The sequence below is a fragment of the Pantherophis guttatus genome, chromosome 1 (genome assembly GCF_059756535.1).
Source record: "Pantherophis guttatus breed Tessera chromosome 1, ASM5975653v1, whole genome shotgun sequence".
Lineage (NCBI taxonomy): Eukaryota > Metazoa > Chordata > Lepidosauria > Squamata > Colubridae > Pantherophis > Pantherophis guttatus.
In genome coordinates this window covers 12,946,186-12,966,099 of record NC_142063.1, presented here as the reverse complement: position 1 = coordinate 12,966,099, position 19,914 = coordinate 12,946,186, and the positions used below count along the sequence as shown (strand labels likewise).

Sequence of the window (19,914 nt, the reverse complement as noted above, 5' to 3'; positions counted from 1 at the left end):
CCGCATTTCCCACAGTGGATTCAGAATTTGACCCATTGACATAGTTTACTCTGGGAGAGTCCAAAAGGGTACTGGGAAAGAAAAATGGGGCATACAAGGCCGTAGATTGCTTGCCCAAATAGATTGGCCTGTATAAATCAGCTTCCTTATGTCCCTAAAGAAGACGGCCAGCTTTTAATAGTTAGTTTCCTTATGTCCCAATAATGAGAATATTTGTAGCTCAGGGTTGAAATGAAGGGTCCTTGGTGCTCTCTGAGCTTGCTTGTTTTCCTGAAGAAGTTGCATTAGCCAAACTAGGTAAAATCATCAGGACTAGCACTGATCATGTTACCTAGTTGGGTAATGAAACGTCTGCAAGAAAGCAAGCAAGCTCAGAGAGCACTAAAAACCCCTCATTCCTTATGTCCCTTAAGAAAACAGCCTCCTTTTTATCATTAGCTTCCTTATATCCAGGGGTGAAATGTAAAATGTGTTACGCCTTGCACGCCTTGCGCACGGTCACTCACGCCCTTGTCACCTTCCGGCTGGACTATTGTAATGCTCTCTACATGGGACTCCCCTTGAAGAGTACTCGGAGGCTCCAGCTGGTCCAGAATGTGGCCGCGCGGGTGGTTATGGACGCAACTCGTTGTGCCCATGTAACACCCCTCCTGCGCGAGCTGCACTGGCTCCCAGTGGTCTTCCGGGTGCGATTCAAGGTGTTGGTTACCACCTTTAAAGCGCTCCATGGCACAGGACCCGGATACCTTCGAGACCGTCTTCTGCCACCAGTAGCCTCCCACTGGCCAGTTCGCTCCCACAGAGAGGGTCTCCTCAGGGTGCCATCGGCCAAGTTATGTCGGCTGGTGACACCCAGGGGGAGGGCCTTCTCTGTGGGAGCCCCTGCCCTGTGGAATGAACTGCCCCCGGCAATACGTAAGATCTCCGACCTCCGGGTGTTTCGCTGCGCACTGAAGACCCTGTTGTTCCGCCAGGCCGGGCTATCAACATAATAATTTTAAATTGGGGTATTTTAAATTTTCGGGGTTTTAAACCGGGCCAAATCTATTTAATTATTTTAATTTTTAACCATTGTTTTGTCTTGTGTTTTTAAATTGGCTGTACACCGCCCTAAGTCCTTCGGGAGAAGGGCGGTATAGAAATAAAATTATTATTATTATTATTATTATTATTATTATTATTATTATTATTATTATTATTACTACTACTACTACTACTACTACTACTACTACTACTACTACTACTACCGGTTTGTGGTGGGGGTAATGTGACTGGGTGGGTGTGTCCAACTTTTTTTTTTTAACATTTCAAAGCATTTTTTCTAATGTTTTGAAAAGCCTCTGGCGATCATGCAACTCAGCTGGGATCGTCAGAGACTTTTCAAAGCATTTTTTTTACCACCTCTTCGGCCAAGACGTTGCAGAAAAAAATGCTTTGAAAAGCCTCTGAGGATCCCAGCTGAGCCGCGTGATCCTCAGAGGCTTTTTTTTTTACTTTTAAAAGCATTTTTTCGTCGGAAGAGGTTGTAGAAAAAAATGCTTTTAAAAGTAAAAAAAAAAAAACCTCTGATGATTATGTGACTCAGCTGAGCATGGTGGGGGGGGCGCAGGGATTTTTGCTACCAGTTCTCCGAACCACCCGCCGCCATCGCTACCGGATCAGGCGATCTGGTCCGAACCGGGAGCATTTCACCCCTGCTTATATCCTTTAAGAAGACAACATCTTTTTCATAAGGTATCTCTTTTATGGGAAGACACAAGTAGCCTTCGACTTATTACGACCACAAGTGAATGCAAAATTTATGTTGTTTGGTAAGACATTTGTTAAATGCGTTTTGCCCCTTTGTACAACTTTTCTTGCCACAGTTGTTAAGTGAATCATTACAGTTATTAACTTAGTAGCCCGGTTGTTAAGTGAATCTGGTTTCCCCATTGACTTTGCTTGTCAGAAGGTCGCAAAAGTTGATTATACGACCCTGGGACACTGCAACTGTCATAAATGTGAGTCAGTTGCCAAGTGTCTGAATTTTGACCATATGATTCATGGGGATGCTGCAAAGATCGTATCTGTGAAAAACTGGTCATAAATCACTTTTTTTTTTATAAAAGTTTTTTTTTTAAACAAACAAACAAACACATCAATCCTTCTGTGTGTCTTCTCGGTGTTTCTTCCATGACTACTTCTTCTTTTTATTAATTACTCCTCCTATCTTCATTTCTCCTTGATAGTTTCCCTTTCTCTGTTGCGATATTTTCCCCAAATTACACTACATTTAATATAACAGTCTCCTTATTTAATTATCACAATCTTTATCTATATCTCTTTTTTAACCAATCATAAAATTTCCCCCATATCTATAATAGTCCATATCCTCTCTCTCTTTAATCATCAAAGTTAATCTGTTCATTTCTGCACAATCTAAGATTTTTTTTAATGACTTCCCCTTCCAAAGGGATTTTCTCTGCTTTCCATCTTTGTGCGAATACTATCCTCGCTACTGTTATTATATGTATAATCAAATATATATTTTCTCTTACTAATTTTCTCTGGTAGTATACCCAATAGGAACAGCTCAGGTTTTAAATCAATATGTTGTTGGACCAAAGCACCTGAGGGTAGAACAAGAATTAATGGGTGGAAACTAATCAAGGAGAGAAGCAATTTAGAACTAAGGAGAAATTTCCTGACAATTAGAACAATTAACCAGTGGAACTACTTGCCTCCAGAAGTTGTGGATGCTCCAACACTGGAAGTTTTTAAGAAGATGTTGGATAACCATTTGTCTGAAGTGGTGTAGGGTTTCCTACCTGGGCAGGGGGTTGGACTAGAAGACCTCCAAGGTCCCTTCCAACTCCGTTATTCCTATTCTATTCTATTCTATTCTATTCTATTCTATTCTATTCTATTCTATTCTATTCTATTCTATTCCATTCTTCTAACCATGTCTTAATTCTGCTCCAATAGTCTCTAGCTTCTGGGCATGTCTACCACATATGATAATAAGATCCTGGTATTCGATGGCATTTCCAACATTTAGCTGATTTGTCTTTCAACATTTTTTCCAATTTTTCTGGAGGCGTATGCCATCTATAAAACATTTTATATTGATTCTCTTTATATGCAGTGGACATTGTTAGTTTATAGTTCCTTTCCCATAACACTTTTTTCAGGTGCCGTTATAACTTTGAACCGTCACTCAATGAATGGTTGTAAGTTGAGGACTACCTGTAATTTGTCATGTTGTCTTTTAGTGAAGGATTACAGCCAGGCAGCCCCAGCATCTTTGCCTGAGAGAAGCAGGTGGAAGTTACTGACATCCTGATATTGCCATGCAACATTAATTAATTAGATCAGTGAAAATAATAAGAGATCTATTTGTAGCATAACCAAAGCGTGGTTAGCTTTCAGATTGGATAATGCTTTTGTGGTTTGGTGTGATCTTTTTGGAGTAATTTTACAATTTGAGTCATTTGCAAAATAGGCTACTCACCATGTGAAGGAGCACAAGCTTCGGCTGGATGACTAAAACTAGCTAAAGCAACATCTGAGATTTATTTATTTTTCCTGGAATTAATATCCATCCTGAAATTATCTTTGCTGCAGGGAAGCCATCAACCGACTGTATGAGACAGTCCCGGGAGTCAGAGGGAACTGGAAGAAAAAAGTGAGTGTGTTTGGATCACTGGAGCCCCCCCGGTGCACATGAGTAAAAAGTAAAGAAATCCTTGCAGATTTTACTCCGCTAATCATTGCCAACTGTAAGGGCTGATGCTCATCTCCGTTTCAAGGCCATTGAAGCAGCATAGCCGAAGACAATTCTGTGGTCATCTGCAGAGCTGGGCTTCAAATTTTTTTGGAAAGGGTTCTCTGCTCGGTTGCTGGTTGGGCGTGGCCATGGTGGGCGTGGCCTAGTTGCCCTCCTGCACCACGGGGGGGGGGATTTTTGCCCTCCCCAGGCTCCAGAGGCTTTCTTTGAGCCTCCGGGAGGGCGAAAACAGCCTCCCCAGGCTCCGGAGGCGCTCTGGAGGCTGTAAACGGGCCCATTTCTGGCCTTCCCGAACTTCCGATAAGCCCGGAAGTTTTTTGCCACCCCCAAGCTTCCGCGTGCGCCCTGCACTTATCTGCATCCAAAACAGGCTGTGTGGGGACTCCTGGGAGGGGCAGGTTGGGGTGGGGTGGGGCCAGCCAGGAGTGGGATTTGCTATTACCTTCCCACCATAGTGGTACCTATTTATATACTCGCGTTTTCATGCTTTTGAACTGCGAGCTGAGATGAGGACAGGAGCTCACCCGGTCACTCGGGTCTCGAACCTGGACTCCTGGCTTTCCATCCGAGAAGCACAGCATCTCGTCCACCGATCTGCATCACGTGCCTCCCCTCCGCCTGCTGCTGATGCCGCCGCTGCACCTGCTGCTTGGGCAGCCAGCCCAGTGGAAGAGGGTTCTGGAGCTGCACAGTGCGCTAGCTGAGGGGCCAGCAGGCTGCGGCTGCTGCCGGAAACCATCAGCCCCCGCACACAAAGGTCGGCGAGCGCGTGATGGTCGATGGCTTCTGGCAGCAGCTGCCCCACCCTGTGCCTTGCCTCACCTCATCTCGTCCTGTGGGATGAGCCTCTTGCTCACTTCCCAACCCACCGGAGACCCCTGGATTCCCTCCCCAACCCCGCTTGGCCCCCACAGGAGCCCTCCCACGTGAGCAACATTGAGCTGGCCATGCCCAGTCGGCCGTGACCACCCCGGCCACCCCCCACCCCTCCACTGCCCTCCCCCCCAAGGACAACCACAATGTTGACACGGTCCTCAATGAAATCGAGTTTGACACCCTTGATTTAAGTGAATCAGTCGTTAAGCTGCCCCATTGACTTTGCTGAGTTGACAAAGGTTTGAAGAGCTTTCATAGATCGGACGGTCTCTGATTCTGTTTTCCCAGGCGCCAAACAAAAGCCTGTTTTCAATCCTTGGCAAGAGCAATCTCCGATTTGCTGGCATTAGCATAGCTGTCAACATTTCCATCGATGGTTTGAACCTGATGATCCCCACCACTCGACAGGTGAGACCTCCATCCTCCTCCATTTGGGTTGTTCCATCTGCCATCTGACTCCTCCTCCCTCAGGTATGTGTTGGAAGAAGGCAAATCTGAAAACCTCCACTTCAAAACACATCTTGCTGAGATTAGGAATTTGTAGGAGATAAGCAGGCTGAGCCCAAGGGAGGGGTCAAACACATCATAAGTCACGAGTCCCTGCACACCCAATCTAAATCCAGCCCACTGTCAATGCCTTCTTATCTCCCGTTCATTTCCCTTGACTGTTAGTTGGTTAGATTCTTGTAGAGAGCTTAAGCTTGCCATAAATCTTTATACTAATTTAATTGCCTGAATCTCCTGCTTGAATCCACCGAAACATAAAACATAGGCCTATGTTGCCAATTTAGAGTGAGATTCTTGGATTGACCGTATGGATGATCCCAGTCAATTAGGGATCCTTTCTTGAATGGGTAAAATCAGAAAGCACTGCCTTGCAGTAAAATCAACTTACAGGCAGTCCTCAACGTACGACCATTCATTTAGCAACTGTGTGATGTTACGACAGCGTTGACTTACAATTGGTCCTTGCACTTACAACTGTCGCATTATCCGCATGGTTACCGGATTGTGAGCTGAGTGCTTGGCAATGAATTCACATTCATGACGATTGTGGTATCCTGGGATCACGTGATCGCCATTTGTGACCTTCCTAGCTGGCATCCAACAACGGGGAAATCGGTAGGGAAGGACGCAAGTTGTGGACATACGATGTCTCGCTTAATGACTGCTGAAAAAAAGGTTGCAATGTTGGATGCAGTCATGTGGTATTTCACTTTAATAAGTGCATTGCTTAACAGTGAATTTTCTGTTTCCAATTGTGGTCGTAAATCAAGGACTGCCTGTATAGCAAACACCTGGTGTTTTTCAACTGGCTGCATGGGGTGATCCCAGCCAATTAAGGATTGGGGAATTCTGGGAGTTGAGGTCCACAACAGAGATGAAATGCTATCGGTTCAGACTGGTTCGGGCGAACCAGTATTTCCGACGATCAGCTGGGCGACGATCAGCTGTGTCACGCGATTTATATTAGCTAGAATCGTCGGATTTCCTGCTTTTTAGCTAATCTAAATCACATGGCACAGCGGATTCCCCCCCCCCCCCGCTATTCTACTTATCTTTGCAGACTTGGAAGGCTTCAAAATGTTTATCTTTTAGTGCTGCGCAGGCGCGCACTCAATAGTAGACTCGCAGAACTGGTAGTAGACTTCAGAGGATTTCACCACTGGTCCACTAGTCTTCAAGTTGCCAAATTTGCAGATTCCTGTTAATGAACAATATGATCCAGCCAATTTGCTGAGCAATACCCAAACCTTTTTATTGGCCTTTCCCCCTTCTTCCTCACAAAGCTGATCATACCTTCCCTTCCATCTCTATCTGTCTGTTTCCATTGTAGATCATCGCGAATCACCACATGCAATCTATCTCCTTCGCTTCGGGGGGTGATACGGTAAGGGGAACATTGAACGTTATGTGTTCTGTGTACGGGAGGGAATGTGGGTGCTTAGATCCATAGGAAAGAAATGCAGAATTATTATTAGTTCTCGGTGAGCCTTGGTGGCGCAGTGGTTAGAGTGTGGTACTGCAGGCTACTTCTGGTAACTGCCGGCTGCCTGCAATTTGGCAGTTCAAATCCCACCAGGCTCAAGGTTGACTCAGCCTTCCATCCTTCCGAGGTGGGTAAAATGAGGACCCAGATTGTCGGGGGCAAGAGGCTGACTCTGTAAACCGCTTAGAGAGGGCTGTAAAAGCACTGTGAAGTGGTATATAAGTCTAAGTGCTATTGCTATTGCTAATGTATTATTATGGTCAGTTGCACCGTCAGCCAGATGTTCAACCTGGATTTATTTATTTATTTATTTATTGGTTCAATTTATATGCCGCCCTTCCCTGGAGACTCAGGGCGGCTTACAATGCGTTAAGCAATAGCCTTCATACTTTTGTATATACCTGCTTAGTAGGGCTTTCAGCCCACTCTAAGGGGTGTTCTTTTTTATACAAAGTCAGCTTATTGCCCCCAAAGTCCGGGTACTCATTTTACCTACCTCGGAAGGATGGAAGGTTGAGTCAACCTTGAGCCTGGTGAGATTTGAACTTGCAGTAATTGCAGGCAGCTGGTGCTACTTAACAGCACTTTAGTCTGCTGCGCCACCAAGGCTCTTTGGCATTTGGATTTGGCATTTTTGTCCACCTATTGAATCTTCCCCAAGGACGTGGGATAGGCAGATGTGGTTTTTGGTTTAATAATATTTAAGGCATTGTAGCAGCATGTCCCAAAGGTGCTTTTTCAGGAGGCAACTGGTTGTCTGGCCCTCTTTAAAAGCCATCCCAGTTGGTGGCCATTCCTAGCCATGATTTCCACAGGGTATTGATGAGGCATTGTGTGAGAGTGGTGCGGTGGCCTAGAGGGGGAGCTCTTGCCTCACAATCAGGAGGCTGTGAGTTCGATCCTAGGTAGAGGCAGATATTTCTCTATCTGGGCACAATGAGAATTTATCTGCTGAACAAAACTCTGCATTGGCGACAGGAAAGGCATCCGGCCATTAAAACACTCTGCTAGCTCCATTCAGTTGCCCAGACTCCCCACCCCTCCTGCAAGGGATTACGGGGTCATTAAATGATGATGAATGAGGCATTATGTGAAGAAATGGTGCCTACATGGCAGTCTGTGTCTCTGTGTTACTGAGTTATGATCCTTCTTCAGGTCATTTATCTCAGAATCTAACAAAGCTGACATTTTCAAAGCAGCAGATAATATAACCTTGGCAAGGAGATTTTTTTTTTTTCCAAACTCCACTGCTGCAAGAAAAGATGATTAAAATAATGTCTAAAAGGCAACAGTAAAGGCAAGGCAAAAGGGAAGGGGAAGAAAAGGGGAAAGGAAATAAATGGATAATAAAAAGAAAGGAAGAGAAGGAAATAGATAGGGGAGGGAAGGAAAAAAGAAAGGAAGTAAATGGGTGAAAAAGGAGGGGAGGGGAGGAAAGGAAGGGGAAAAGGAAGGGAAAGGAAGGAAATGGATGAAGAAGGAGAAAGGGAAGAAAGTAAATAGATGAAAGGGAGAGGAGAGGAGAGGAAAGGAAAAGAGAAAAAGGGAAAGGAGAGAAAGGGAAGGAAGAAGGGAAGGGAAGAGAAGGAAAGGAAAGGAGAAATGGAAAGGGAAAAGGAAGGGAAAAGAAAGGAAAGGAAAGGAAGAAGAGGGAAGGGAAGGGAAGAAAAGGAAAAGAAACAGAAAGGGAAAGGAAAAGGGAAAGTGAAAGAAAGGAAAGGAAGAAAAGGGAAGGGAAGAAAAGGAAAGGAAACAAAGGAAAGGGAAAGGAAGGAAAGGAAGAAAAGTGAAGGGAAGAAAAGAAAAGGAAACAGAAAGGGAAAGAGAAAGGGAAAGGGAAAGAAAGGAAAGGGAAAAGGAAGGGAAAAGAAAGGAAAGGAAAGGAAGAAAAGGGAAGGGAGGAAAAGGAAAGGAATCAGAAAGGGAAAGAGAAAGGAAAAGGAAAGGAAGTAAATGGATGAAAAAGAGAAGAGAAGACTCGATCACTTGAACCCTAATCCTCATAGTAAAGAGACTCTTCACCTCTTCCCCTTATTTAATTAAGAAAATATGTTCAACAGCAAAACAATTGCCTTCCTGCTAAATAGAGGCCCAATCCATAGAGTTTTTAGTCTAAAACCAGCCTTAGTCTAAAATCAGAGATCAACACTCTCTTAATTAACAAAATGATACTACAGATAATCCTCGGCTTACAGCTATCAGTTTAACAATTGTTCAAAGTTACAACGGTGCTTTGTTTAAGACAAATACAGCATCCAGGATCACTGGATTGCCATATGTGACTTCCCAGCATACTGTCGACAAGCAAAGTCAAATCCGGGAAGCTGGATTCGCTTGGCAATCGCATGACTCACTTAAAGACCATGGCAAAGAATGGGGTGTAACTCATTAAGCAACAAGTCTCCGGCCCAGTTGTGGTCGTAAGTCCCTGTAATTCTCCTGCTGCAGAACATGACGATAACGTCTTTCGAAATAATAATGGTGAGGATAATAATTATGATGATAGTGACGATGTGGTATTACTTGGTACAGGTAGTCTTTGACTTACAGCCATAATTGATCCCAAAATTTCAGTTGCTAAGCGGGACAGTTGTTAAGTGAGTTTTGCCCCATTTTACGACCTTTCTTGCCACAGTTGTTAAGTGAATCACTGCACCTGTTAAGGTAGTAACATGGTTGTTGCTGGAATCTGGCTTCCCCCTTGACTTTGCTTGTCAGAAGGTCGCAAAACGGGGATCACGTCGTAAATATGAACCAGTTTATTTATTTATTTATTTAATTTTTATACCGCCCTTCTCCCGAAGGACTCAGGGCGGTGAACAGTCAAAATAACATACATATAAAAATGTGAAATAAAAGCAATTTAAAATAATTAAGCCAATTTGGCTCATCAGTTAAATTAAGATCTTCAGCATAAAATTTAGACAATTAGAAAAAATTTATGCCAGCCCGGCTTGGTGAAACAGAAAGGTCTTAAGTTCACGACGGAATGTACGGAGATCTGGGATCATTCGTATCCCTGGGGGTATCCTGTTCCAAAGGGTAGGTGCCCCCACAGAGAAGGTCTCTCCCCCAGTCGACATTGCTTTAGTGACGGTACCCTGAGAAGGCTCACTCTATGGGAGCATACTGGTTGGTGGGAGGTTATCGGTTGCAGAAGGTGGTCTCGTAGGTACCCAGGTCCTAAGCCATGGTGCACTTTAAAGGTAAGAACCAACACCTTGAAGCGCACTCGGAAGACCACCGGGAGCCAGTGCAGCTCGCGTAGGAGAGGTGTTACATGTGAGCGCCATGTCGCTCCCAATATCACCCGTGCGGCCACATTCTGGACCAGTTGGAGCCTCCGCGTGCACCTCAAGGGGAGCCCCATGTAGAGAGCATTACAGTAGTCCAGTCAAGAAGTTGACAAGCATCCAAATTTTGATCACGTGACCATGGGGATGCTGCAATGGTCACTGGTGTGAAAAACGGTCATAACATAAGTAACTTTTTTCAGTGGCGTTAGAACTCTGAATGGTCACTAAATGAACTGTTGTAAGTCGAGGATTACCTGCATGGTGTTTTTATAAAGATGTCTCTGCTAAAACATTTCCCTTAGATGGGGATGAAATGCAGGCAGAGGTATGAAGGTAAGAAAGGATGTACATTTGTGTGTGTGTGTGTGTGTGTGTGTGTGTGTATGTTAGACACACAAATACACACCTACACACACACACACACACACACACACACACACACACACACACGATAACAAAAGGCTTGTTTCCAGGCTAGAGAAAAGCTTGCCGCTTGCTCAGGTGTCAAAATTTCAATGTGTTTGTCTGGGCTGTGTAAATGTCACAGAAAAAGCGAGCGAGAGATTCTGCCTCGCAGGAAATGAACAAAGGCAATTTAACAACTAATGAGCTGGATTTTTTTTTTTTTTTTTTGGCCTCCGTAGAAGCTAGGAAGCAGCTTCTGCACCCTGCGAAATGCTAGCCAGATTCACAAGATGAATCTGTTTAGCCAAGATGAGTTAAAAAGCCCAGCGGCTCCATTCTCACAACCATTTAGCTTTTAATCTTGGTTAGGTTATTTTTTTCTGAGGCAACATAGAGGGCGAAATCTAACTCGTTGGGTCAGAATAAGAGAAGAACAGAGTTGGAAGGGAGTTATATATCAAGCAGGATAGATAACGTTTCACCATCAGTGAGCTGTTGGGCAGCATTACTTGGTCTGTTGTGTGGATGTTTGGGTGGTTTAGGGGTGAGGAATTTGTGGTGGGTGGGAGTGTGTTTGGGGATTGTTATGTGTGTTGGACCTGGTCTTTGGGTGTTAAGTGAATTTTCGTTGTATGGGTATACTGTGTATACACGTACAATGACAATAAAGTTATTATTATTTCAGTTTATGGATCTGTAGATTGGGAGAGCTCAGAGCACGGCCAATTTGGTAAGTGTGTGGCACTTCCAACCTGTAAAACACTGGTAATCCAGTGACCACTGGAGCACAGTTTTAAAATAAGCCAGAGAGTGTAACCAAAATCTTTTGTGGATCTGGGACAGCATGTCAGGTGAGGAAGAGGATTGTGGAGTTGTGCTGTTGCAGTCCAAGCGGTTGTGGGACTTAACAAGGAAGTCAAATCTGAGAGGCCACAGGCCTGAATTGTACTAAGTCAACCTTAGCCAGGTTTTTTGTATAAAAATCTGGTGGGTTATGCAGAATGTTTTGAAGAAAAAAATTCAGTTTTCTCCACAATTATTTTTATTGGGTATAGTTAAGGGTTTTACATTGGGTGAAATAAAGTTGATATTGTATATGATAACAGCAGCAAGATTACTGATAGGACAATATTGGAAAAATGAAGCTATGCCTACTATTGAAGAATGGACTTTGAAGATGGCCAGTTTTGCAGAGATGGCGAAGATTTCAGCATATTTAAAAGACCGCTCACAAGAGACTTATGTATGGGAGTGGAAAAAGTGGGTAGATTATGTGCAGAATAAATATCAAACTAGGCAATATCAGATAGCTTTTAACTGAAAGATTATATAGGGATAGAATAATAGAATTTTGTGAAGATGTGAAAAATATACAGGGGGTGGATGGGTTCAAGTTTTATAAAAAGGGGATTTTGATTTGGATTATATTCTGAGGAAGTCTGGGGGGGAGGGGAGGGTTAGGGGGGTTAGGGAGGGTTAGGGAGGCCAGGGAGGGTTTGGGGGGGGGAATTGGGGAGTAAATGTAATTGTAAAACTTTTTCAATAAAAAAAACAAAACAAAAACAAAACCTTAGCCACTTTAAGATGCGTGGACTTCAACTCCCAGAATTCCCCAGTACAGCATGGCTGGCTGGGAAATTCTGGAAGTTAATGACCATATGTTTTAAAATGGCTTACTTTGAAAAAACACTGTTTTAGACTCCTCTAATCCAATGCAGTTCTTGGCAGTTTTACAGAAGTGGTTTACCACTGTTTTCTCTCGTTTAAGATTTCCTGGTGGTCTCTTTTTCCAGTACTAAGGAGCCAACACTTCATAACTTGCATCCTTACACAAGATCTCCCAGCCAGTATGACTTGCAGAGCTCCCAGCCAGTACGGCTCACATCGCTGGGAGTTCTTGTCTGAGGTTGCAAGCTGGGAAGGGTTGGCCCTGTATACTACTGGAAAAGAGACCACCAGGAAATCTTAGACGAGAGAAAACAGTGGTAAACCACTTTGGTAAAGCTGTCAAGAACTGCTCTGAATTTGAGGAGTCTAGTTTTCCAAAGTAGGCCACGTTAAGACATATGGACTAGGAATTTCCAGCTATTTATTTATTTTATTAGTTCAATTTATATGCCGCCCTCCTCCGAAGACTCAGGGCGGCTTACAATGCATTTATAGCAATAGCCTTCATTCTTTTGTATATACCTGCTTATTAGGGCTTTTGGCCCCCCATAAGTGGTGTTTCTACAAAGTCAGCTTATTGCTCCCACAATCCGGGTCCAACTAGCCAGGCTGTTACAATACATACTGGGAGTTGAAGTTCAGTTATCTGGAGAGATTGCTGAAATCTGAACTCAGGAGTCTTTAGCACACCCAGATTGAAATATCTGCAAATCTGGGCAAAGATGAAAGAAGAAAGGAAGGATTGACCCCTTGCAGCATTTGAGTCAAACTGGGGTGTTACTTTACATTTAAAAATGACAGAGAAGAATTGTTCACTACATTTTCCTGGGAACCCATTCACTGCCATCGTGTCAAGCTGCCTTGTTACATTACATTCATTTTATCCATTTCTCCCTTTTCTCTAAAGTTTGTTTCTTGGCACTCCTGAGCTGTTGTCGACTGTCATTTTATTTTCCCAGAATGCCAAGCGGTGTTGATGTCAGAGCTTTCCAGGGTTTGTGTACAGGGAATATTCATATAGGGTGGTGTTTCCTAACTCTATTCACTTCCAGTGGTGTAAATCTCAGATCCCAGAATTCCACAGCCAGAGAAGCCACTGTTGAGAATTCTGGGCATTGAAGTCCACATGTCTTAAAGTGGCCAAGGTTGGGAAACCTTGATGTAGTAGAGAGTTAAAAAATTAAGATGGCTTCTTGCAGACATGACATGTCATTTTTACATGTGTTCTGCATGCATGAGCCAAGTAAGACATGATTGCATCATCATAGCCACCATTTTTGACCCCCTCCCCGATTACTCTGCTTGAATTTTGACATCTTCCCATAAAAAAAAAATCTAAATATGGTATTCCCTTCCCCTATGTTATGGCATCACAAAGGTCAAGATGGGATCAGCCCTTTTCATAGAATTAGTAAAACTAATCTGTTCAAATCAGGGCCAAACCCAAGAGAGGTCAAAGAAGTCAAAATGGCAGCTCAGCTCTGCCTGCGGGGATTGAGGCCACACCTCCATTAAAAGGGGGTGGGGCTTCAATCATACAGGTGTAGTCAAGTAAAATATTTATCGTTGTAGATCGGCATAGGAAGAATAGAATAAAAACAGTATTTTATTTACTCAGAATTAAATAAATAAATAAAAACAGTAAAAGCTTTAAAAGATTTTTAAGCTTTTACTTTTAAAAAACAGTAAAAAGCTTTAAAAACTAGAAAGAATATAAAATACGTAAAATAAAAAAACCCTGAAAAATCTAAAAACTCAGCTACTGTCAGCCTCTTGACTTTTTTTAATCCTGCTGTGGACATCCTTGGTTAAAACATGACCCCAAAAGTTAATTTAGTATTTTAGGTAGTTCCTCACACAATCCTGCCTACTGAGCTTCAACAGACAAAAAACAATGAAGGAAAAAGAGACTCAGATACAGGGTGCAGTCTGAAGAAAGTACAGAAATGGGGCTGAAGCTAAGATTTTGCTCCTGGGTCTGTCAGAGAAAGTCTGAATAAAGAAGAAAATATATAAAGACTTAAATAAAGGAGAAAAAGAAAGGTTTGGTGTCATGAGAGAACCCTGGCAGAGATAGGCCAAAAAACCAAGATGGTGGCAAGTGGAGCAGCCATCTTGACCTTTTTGCCCCCAATCCTATGGACATCCCTTCATTGTATACATTATTCTATTTGGGTTGCTTAACATTCACGCACCCAGGAGATGGCACTAAAGAGTTACAATTTTCTGTATTGCTTCATTTGGTGTTTTTCAATTTTGTGAGCTTGAAGGCCTGTGGACTTCAACTCCCAGAATCCCCCAGCCAGCATAACTAATTAGGGAATTCTGGGAACTGAAGTCCCCAAGTCTTCAAGCTGCCAAGCTTTGAGAAACACTGTCATGAAGGATTGAGTGACATTATTCCAGTCCACTGTTAACCAAGTCAATGAAGATCTGGCAGATGCATTCCCACAGCATGCTAAGCAAGGTTGATAACCCATAACTTTGGCTAATTTATTCTTTTATGGAATCCTAGAATGAAAAGGTTGGAAGGGGGTCCCCAGAGGTCATCTAGTCCAACCCCTCACCCAGGGTTACCACATCTCCCTCAGAGGCCTTCCCAACTTCCTTTTAAATCCCTCCTGTGAAGAAATGTCCAATCTATTCACAACGGATCAACTCTCACCATGGGGAACATTTTTTTTTTTCTGACCCGTGGAATGTAAAAGTGAAGCTTAAAAACAAACCTAGAAAAGTGATCAGGAGGAATTCTGGCCAAGGCAACTTCTCAGTGCAGAAGTCACCACGCCCACTGTAAATAAAAAAAATCCTCTTATTCAGCTAAACTGGTGCACTGCTATCTTTCCCATCCTTGGCCCAGCTCTGCATTCTAATGTTAAATTTAATTTAAAAGAAAAAAATCTGAACCCCCTTGACAGGGGATTATGGGAACTGTAGTCCGGCACATTTGGAGGTTGTGGAATGCCAATGAACATGGCCATAACATATCCAGGCTAAATTTATCTTAACTCCTCTTCCTCTTCATTCCTCCCGCTATAAGTCCTGCTTCTCAGCCTCAGCAGCCTCAAAATTAACTCTCTTGTTTCTGAATTATATTTCTGGCCAGGATACAACCGATTACGTCGCTTATGTTGCCAAGGATCCCATCAACCAGCGAGGTGAGTGTGATTAGAGAAATGGCATGCCCCTTTTTAAAAGCTATCGCCAATGGCGTGGTACAGGAGCTTGCGAAAGGTGATATTTAAAAATTATGCTATGTTTCATCTTTGTGTACAGAGTAATGCATGCACCAGGCGTCAGCAGTTTTTTTTCCATAGCTGATACATCCGTGCATTTTGTGTATATACTCCTCGACTTACCACCATTCATTTAGCGACTCTTCGAAGTTACAACTGCACTGAAAAAAAGTGACTTTACAACTATGGTAGCATCCCTTTGGTCGCGTGATCAAAAATTGGGCATGTGGCACTTGGCAATTGGCATGTATTTATATGATGGTTGCAGTATCCTGAGGTCATGTGATCCCCATTTGAGACTTTCCTAGCTGGCTTCCAACAAGCAATGTGGGGAGGGAGGGAGAAATGAGATTCATTTAACGACTACATGATTAATTTAACCAGGGGTCCCTAACCCCTGGGCTGCTTGAACTATTCGGAACCGGGCTGTGGAAGAGGTGGGCAAGTGAGTCCATGTGGGTGCGCACATCCACGCCAGTGGTGGGATTAAATTTTTTTTACAAATTTCTGTGGGTTCTGTGGGTGTGGCTTGGTGGGCATGGCTTGGTGGGCGTGGCAGGGGAAGGATACTGTAAAATCTCCATTCCCAGCCCACTCCAGGGGAAGATTACTGCAAAATCCCCATTTCCTCCCAATCAGCTGGGACTCGGGAGGCAGAGAATAGATGGGGACAGGGCCAGTCAGGGGTGGTATTTACCGGTTCTCCAAACTACTCAAAATTTCTGCTACCGGTTCTCCAGAACTGGTCAGAAGCTGCTGAATATCATTTCTGATCCTCGTTTGCATGAATAGTGGACAATCACATGCGTGCGTGTTTGCCCGCTGCTCACATGGAGCCATCCCCTTCTCACATGGAGCACCCACAACTTCTAAAGGCAAAACATTCCATTGGTTAATTGGATGAACTTTATGAAATTCATCCAATTATCTTAATAGGATGAACTTTATGAAGTTCACTTCATAAAAAACCAAAAAAGTCCAGTTGCCTCTTGAAAAAGCACCTTTGGGACAACCATGACTTGGATGACTGAGAATCTCCATAGACAGTAAATGGTGACAGTCATTAAGTGGGACATCACGTGACAGCACCTAATGTTATGACCTTTTTGTGGTGGTCGTTAAACAATTCCACTAGTCATTAAACAAACTTTTTATACCCAGTGGGCATTTTTTTTGATGGCAACTAGAAGTAAAGATTAGAAACTACCAAAACCTCCCCAAAATCACAGTCAAATGACTGCAGGATGCCGCAGGCAGCTGTAAATGCGAGCCGGTTGCCAAGAGCGCAAATTGCAATCACATTAGTGTGACAGAGGGTGTGGCCATCAGAACTTTGAAATCGAGTCGTAAGGACCTTTTTGGAGGCCCGTCGTAAGTTTGAACGCTTGCTAAAAAGCTGTTCATTAAACGTGGACTACCTGTACGATATGCCTGTGAGTGGTGGCCATGAAAGAACCAGGGAAAAGAATGTGAATGTTATCCAGGTGAAAACCTCAGTTTTATTCTTTCATTCCCCCTGCTTTCACTTTCACTTTTGATTTCACTTTCACTTTCACTTCTCCAGGCATGTCCTACTTTCAGAGTTCTGCCATTGAGAGGCCCTATTGGCCCCGTTAACACAGCCTAAGATTGCATTGGCTGTTTCTGCAGCTGCATCCCGCTCCTATTTGTGTCTTCTTGTGTATCTGTTTGGGTGGGGGCGGCGAAAATTATGTTGTCAGCGTTCCAGCGCTGACATATGAAAAGAGAGGAGAAGCTTGAACTTTTGCCTACTTAATTCCTTTGAAGATTCTGTTTCCTCGGAGATGGGAGGAGGGGGGGGACATTCCTGTGATCTGACGGAGATGGGATGAGGAGAGTGGCTTGGAAGATAGCCAATGAGACACAGAGAATTGGGGATCGGAAAGGGAGGGATTGGGGGGCAAAGGTCAGTGCTGACCGCAAAAGAGCCAGGGACAGATCACTATGCTCAATAAAGAGAAAATTTCCTCAAAGATCGGCAGTTTGGAAATTCATTTATTTTGAGATAGTATCGAAACCTGACATATGTTTAATTTCTGGTTGGGGATCTTCTCTTTCTCTTTGGCAGCTTGCCACATCTTGGAATGCTGTGACGGATTGGCGCAAAGCATCATCAACACCGTCGGCCAGGCCTTTGAGCTCCGCTTTAAGCAGTACCTGCACAGCCCTCCCCAAACTGTAGCATCCCAGGAGAGGTGGTATTATTATTATTATTATTATTATTATTATTATTATTATTATTATTATATTATATTTGTATATCGCCCTTCTCCCGAAGGACTCGGGGCGGTGAACAGCCAGCAGATAAAATACAGAAAATACAAAAATTAAAACAATATTAAAATTCAATTAAATTAATTTGGCCCACAGTTAAAACACCCCTGTATTAAACCCATAATTTAACAATTTAAAATTTAAAACAATTTTAAAAAGTTAGGTCAGGTCAGCCCGGCTTGGTGAAACAAAAACGACTTTAAGGCACGGCGGAAAGTGCGCAGATCCGGGATCCGCCGTATCTCCGGGGACAACTCGTTCCAGAGGGTCGGTACCCCCACAGAGAAGGCTCTCCCCCTGGGGACTGCCGGCCGACATTGTTTGGCCGACGGCACCCTGAGGAGCCCCTCTCTGTGGGAGCGTACTGGTTGGTGGGAGGCTACTGGCGGCAGAAGGCGGTCTTGAAAATACCTGGGTCCTAAGCCATGGAGTGCTCTAAAGGTGGTAACCAATACCTTGAAGTGCAACCGGAAGACCACTGGGAGCCAGTGCAGCTCGCGCAGGAGAGGTGTTACATGGGAGCGCTGAGTCGCTCCCATCACCACCCGCGCGGCCGCATTCTGGACCAGTTGGAGCCTCCGGGTGCTCCTCAAGGGGAGCCCCATGTAGAGAGCGTTGCAGTAGTCCAGGCAGGACATGACGAGGGCATGAGTGACCGTGCGTAAGTCATCCCGATCCAGAAAGGGACGCAACTGGTGGATCAGGCGAACCTGATAAAAAGCCCCCCTGGCCACAGGTATGGGATTGTAGCCTCAGTTTCCCCATGCGTTGAGGATCCTGTGAAGATCTGTACATTTGGACTTGCAGGTTCTAGATTGCTCCCTCCCCCCCTCCCCCAGTTAGCTGATTGGCTGACTCTGGGCCAGTCCCTCCCTCTTATTCCAAGATCCAATCAAGTATAATCTAATAGAGAAGGGTCTGGACTAAGGACAGGGAAATTTGGATTCTAGTCCCCACCCCAGGTACGGAAGCTCATTGGCTGAATGTGAGCCAGTTCCTCCCTTTCAGCCCAAGAGCCAATCAGATATAGTGAGGAAGTGGCTGCACTAGAAACAGGGAGACCTAGATTGTAGTCCTCCTCAGCTACAGAAGCTTATTGGCTGATTTTGGGCCAGTCCCTCCCTCTTAGCCCAAGATCCAATCAAGTGTAGTGAGGAAGATGCTGGGCTAGGAGAGGGGAGACCCTCAATCTAGTACTCCTCAGTCATGAAAGCTCATTGGCTGTATGTGGGCCAGTCCAGTCTAACAGCCAATCAGCTGTGGTGGGGAAAGGGTAGTTTAGGGGTTGGAAGACCCAGGTTCTAGTCCTTCTTCAGCCACCTAAGCTCATTGGCTGACACTGGGCCAGCCCCTCCCTCCTAACCCAAGAGCCAATTAGGTGTTAGTGTGGAGGAGCTGGATCAGGAGGGGGGGAGACCCAAGTTGTAGTAAAAAAAATTGAAACCGGATATTGAAGGCACCCCCCAATTTTACACACACCATGTAAAAATGAGTTTTGATCATGTAATTGTGGCATGCACCTTGATTTTTTTATACACGCACACACATAGATTCTCTCTCTCTCACACACACACTCACACACAGTTTCTTTCTCACACACATTCTCCTTCACACACAGACTCTCACACACACATACACAAGCACACATGCACAGAATCTGTCACATACACACAGATTCTCACACACACACAGGCTGTCACACACACAAATGCACATAGACTCAGAAACATATACATAGACTCACAAACACACACACACATGCTCACACTCACACCCATGTACACAGGCACACTCACACCTATTCACAAACACATTCTCTCTCACACAGACTCACACACACAACTTTCACACACAGACTCTCATAAACACACACACACAGACTCTCTCTCACACAGACACACACAGACACATTATAGATGTCTATGTTTCTGAAATATGTGACATTGTTCTCTTTTTCTGGTCTTTCTTTCTTTCTTTCTTTCTTTCTTTCTTTCTTTCTTTCTTTCTTTCTTTCTTTGATTCATTCATTCATTCATTCATTCAATTTATATAGCGTTGGCCTTGTCCCCTCTTGTCTTTCTGATCAGGACAATGGGAGTGGAAGATTCTTGGGGTGAAGAGGAAGACTCCTCAGGACACAATTACTACAACAGCATCCCCGGGAAGCAGCCCCCCCTTGGCGGTCTGGTGGACTCGCGCCTCCATTATGGATCGGCTTCCAGCCACACTCTCTCTCTGGGTTCCTACGCCACCCATTTCAGCCAGGTGACCCCCCCCAAACTCCTTGGCAGGTTCAGCAGGTGTATCCAAGCCTGTTTAGCTCAACTAAAGGGCATCGTCATTTGTTCCGTAACCACGATCTCTTCAGAGGTGGGTTTCAGC

The 19,914-nt window shown here is 44.2% G+C and overlaps 1 protein-coding gene across 2 annotated transcripts in view; it reads left to right on the top strand.

The window, feature by feature from the left end:
* SHC2 (SHC adaptor protein 2) overlaps nucleotides 1-19,914 on the top strand; it is a 61,172-nt gene that overhangs the window by 16,030 nt on the left and 25,228 nt on the right. Inside the window, exons 3-8 of one of the 2 annotated variants that reach the window (XM_060681506.2) lie at nucleotides 3,604-3,664; nucleotides 4,931-5,050; nucleotides 6,480-6,533; nucleotides 15,108-15,159; nucleotides 17,327-17,453; nucleotides 19,620-19,797. In XM_060681506.2, coding sequence (XP_060537489.1) covers nucleotides 3,604-3,664; nucleotides 4,931-5,050; nucleotides 6,480-6,533; nucleotides 15,108-15,159; nucleotides 17,327-17,453; nucleotides 19,620-19,797 — 592 coding nt within the window. The remainder of the gene's footprint in view (nucleotides 1-3,603; nucleotides 3,665-4,930; nucleotides 5,051-6,479; nucleotides 6,534-15,107; nucleotides 15,160-17,326; nucleotides 17,454-19,619; nucleotides 19,798-19,914) is intronic. The other variant, XM_087893657.1, reaches the window with a different exon arrangement.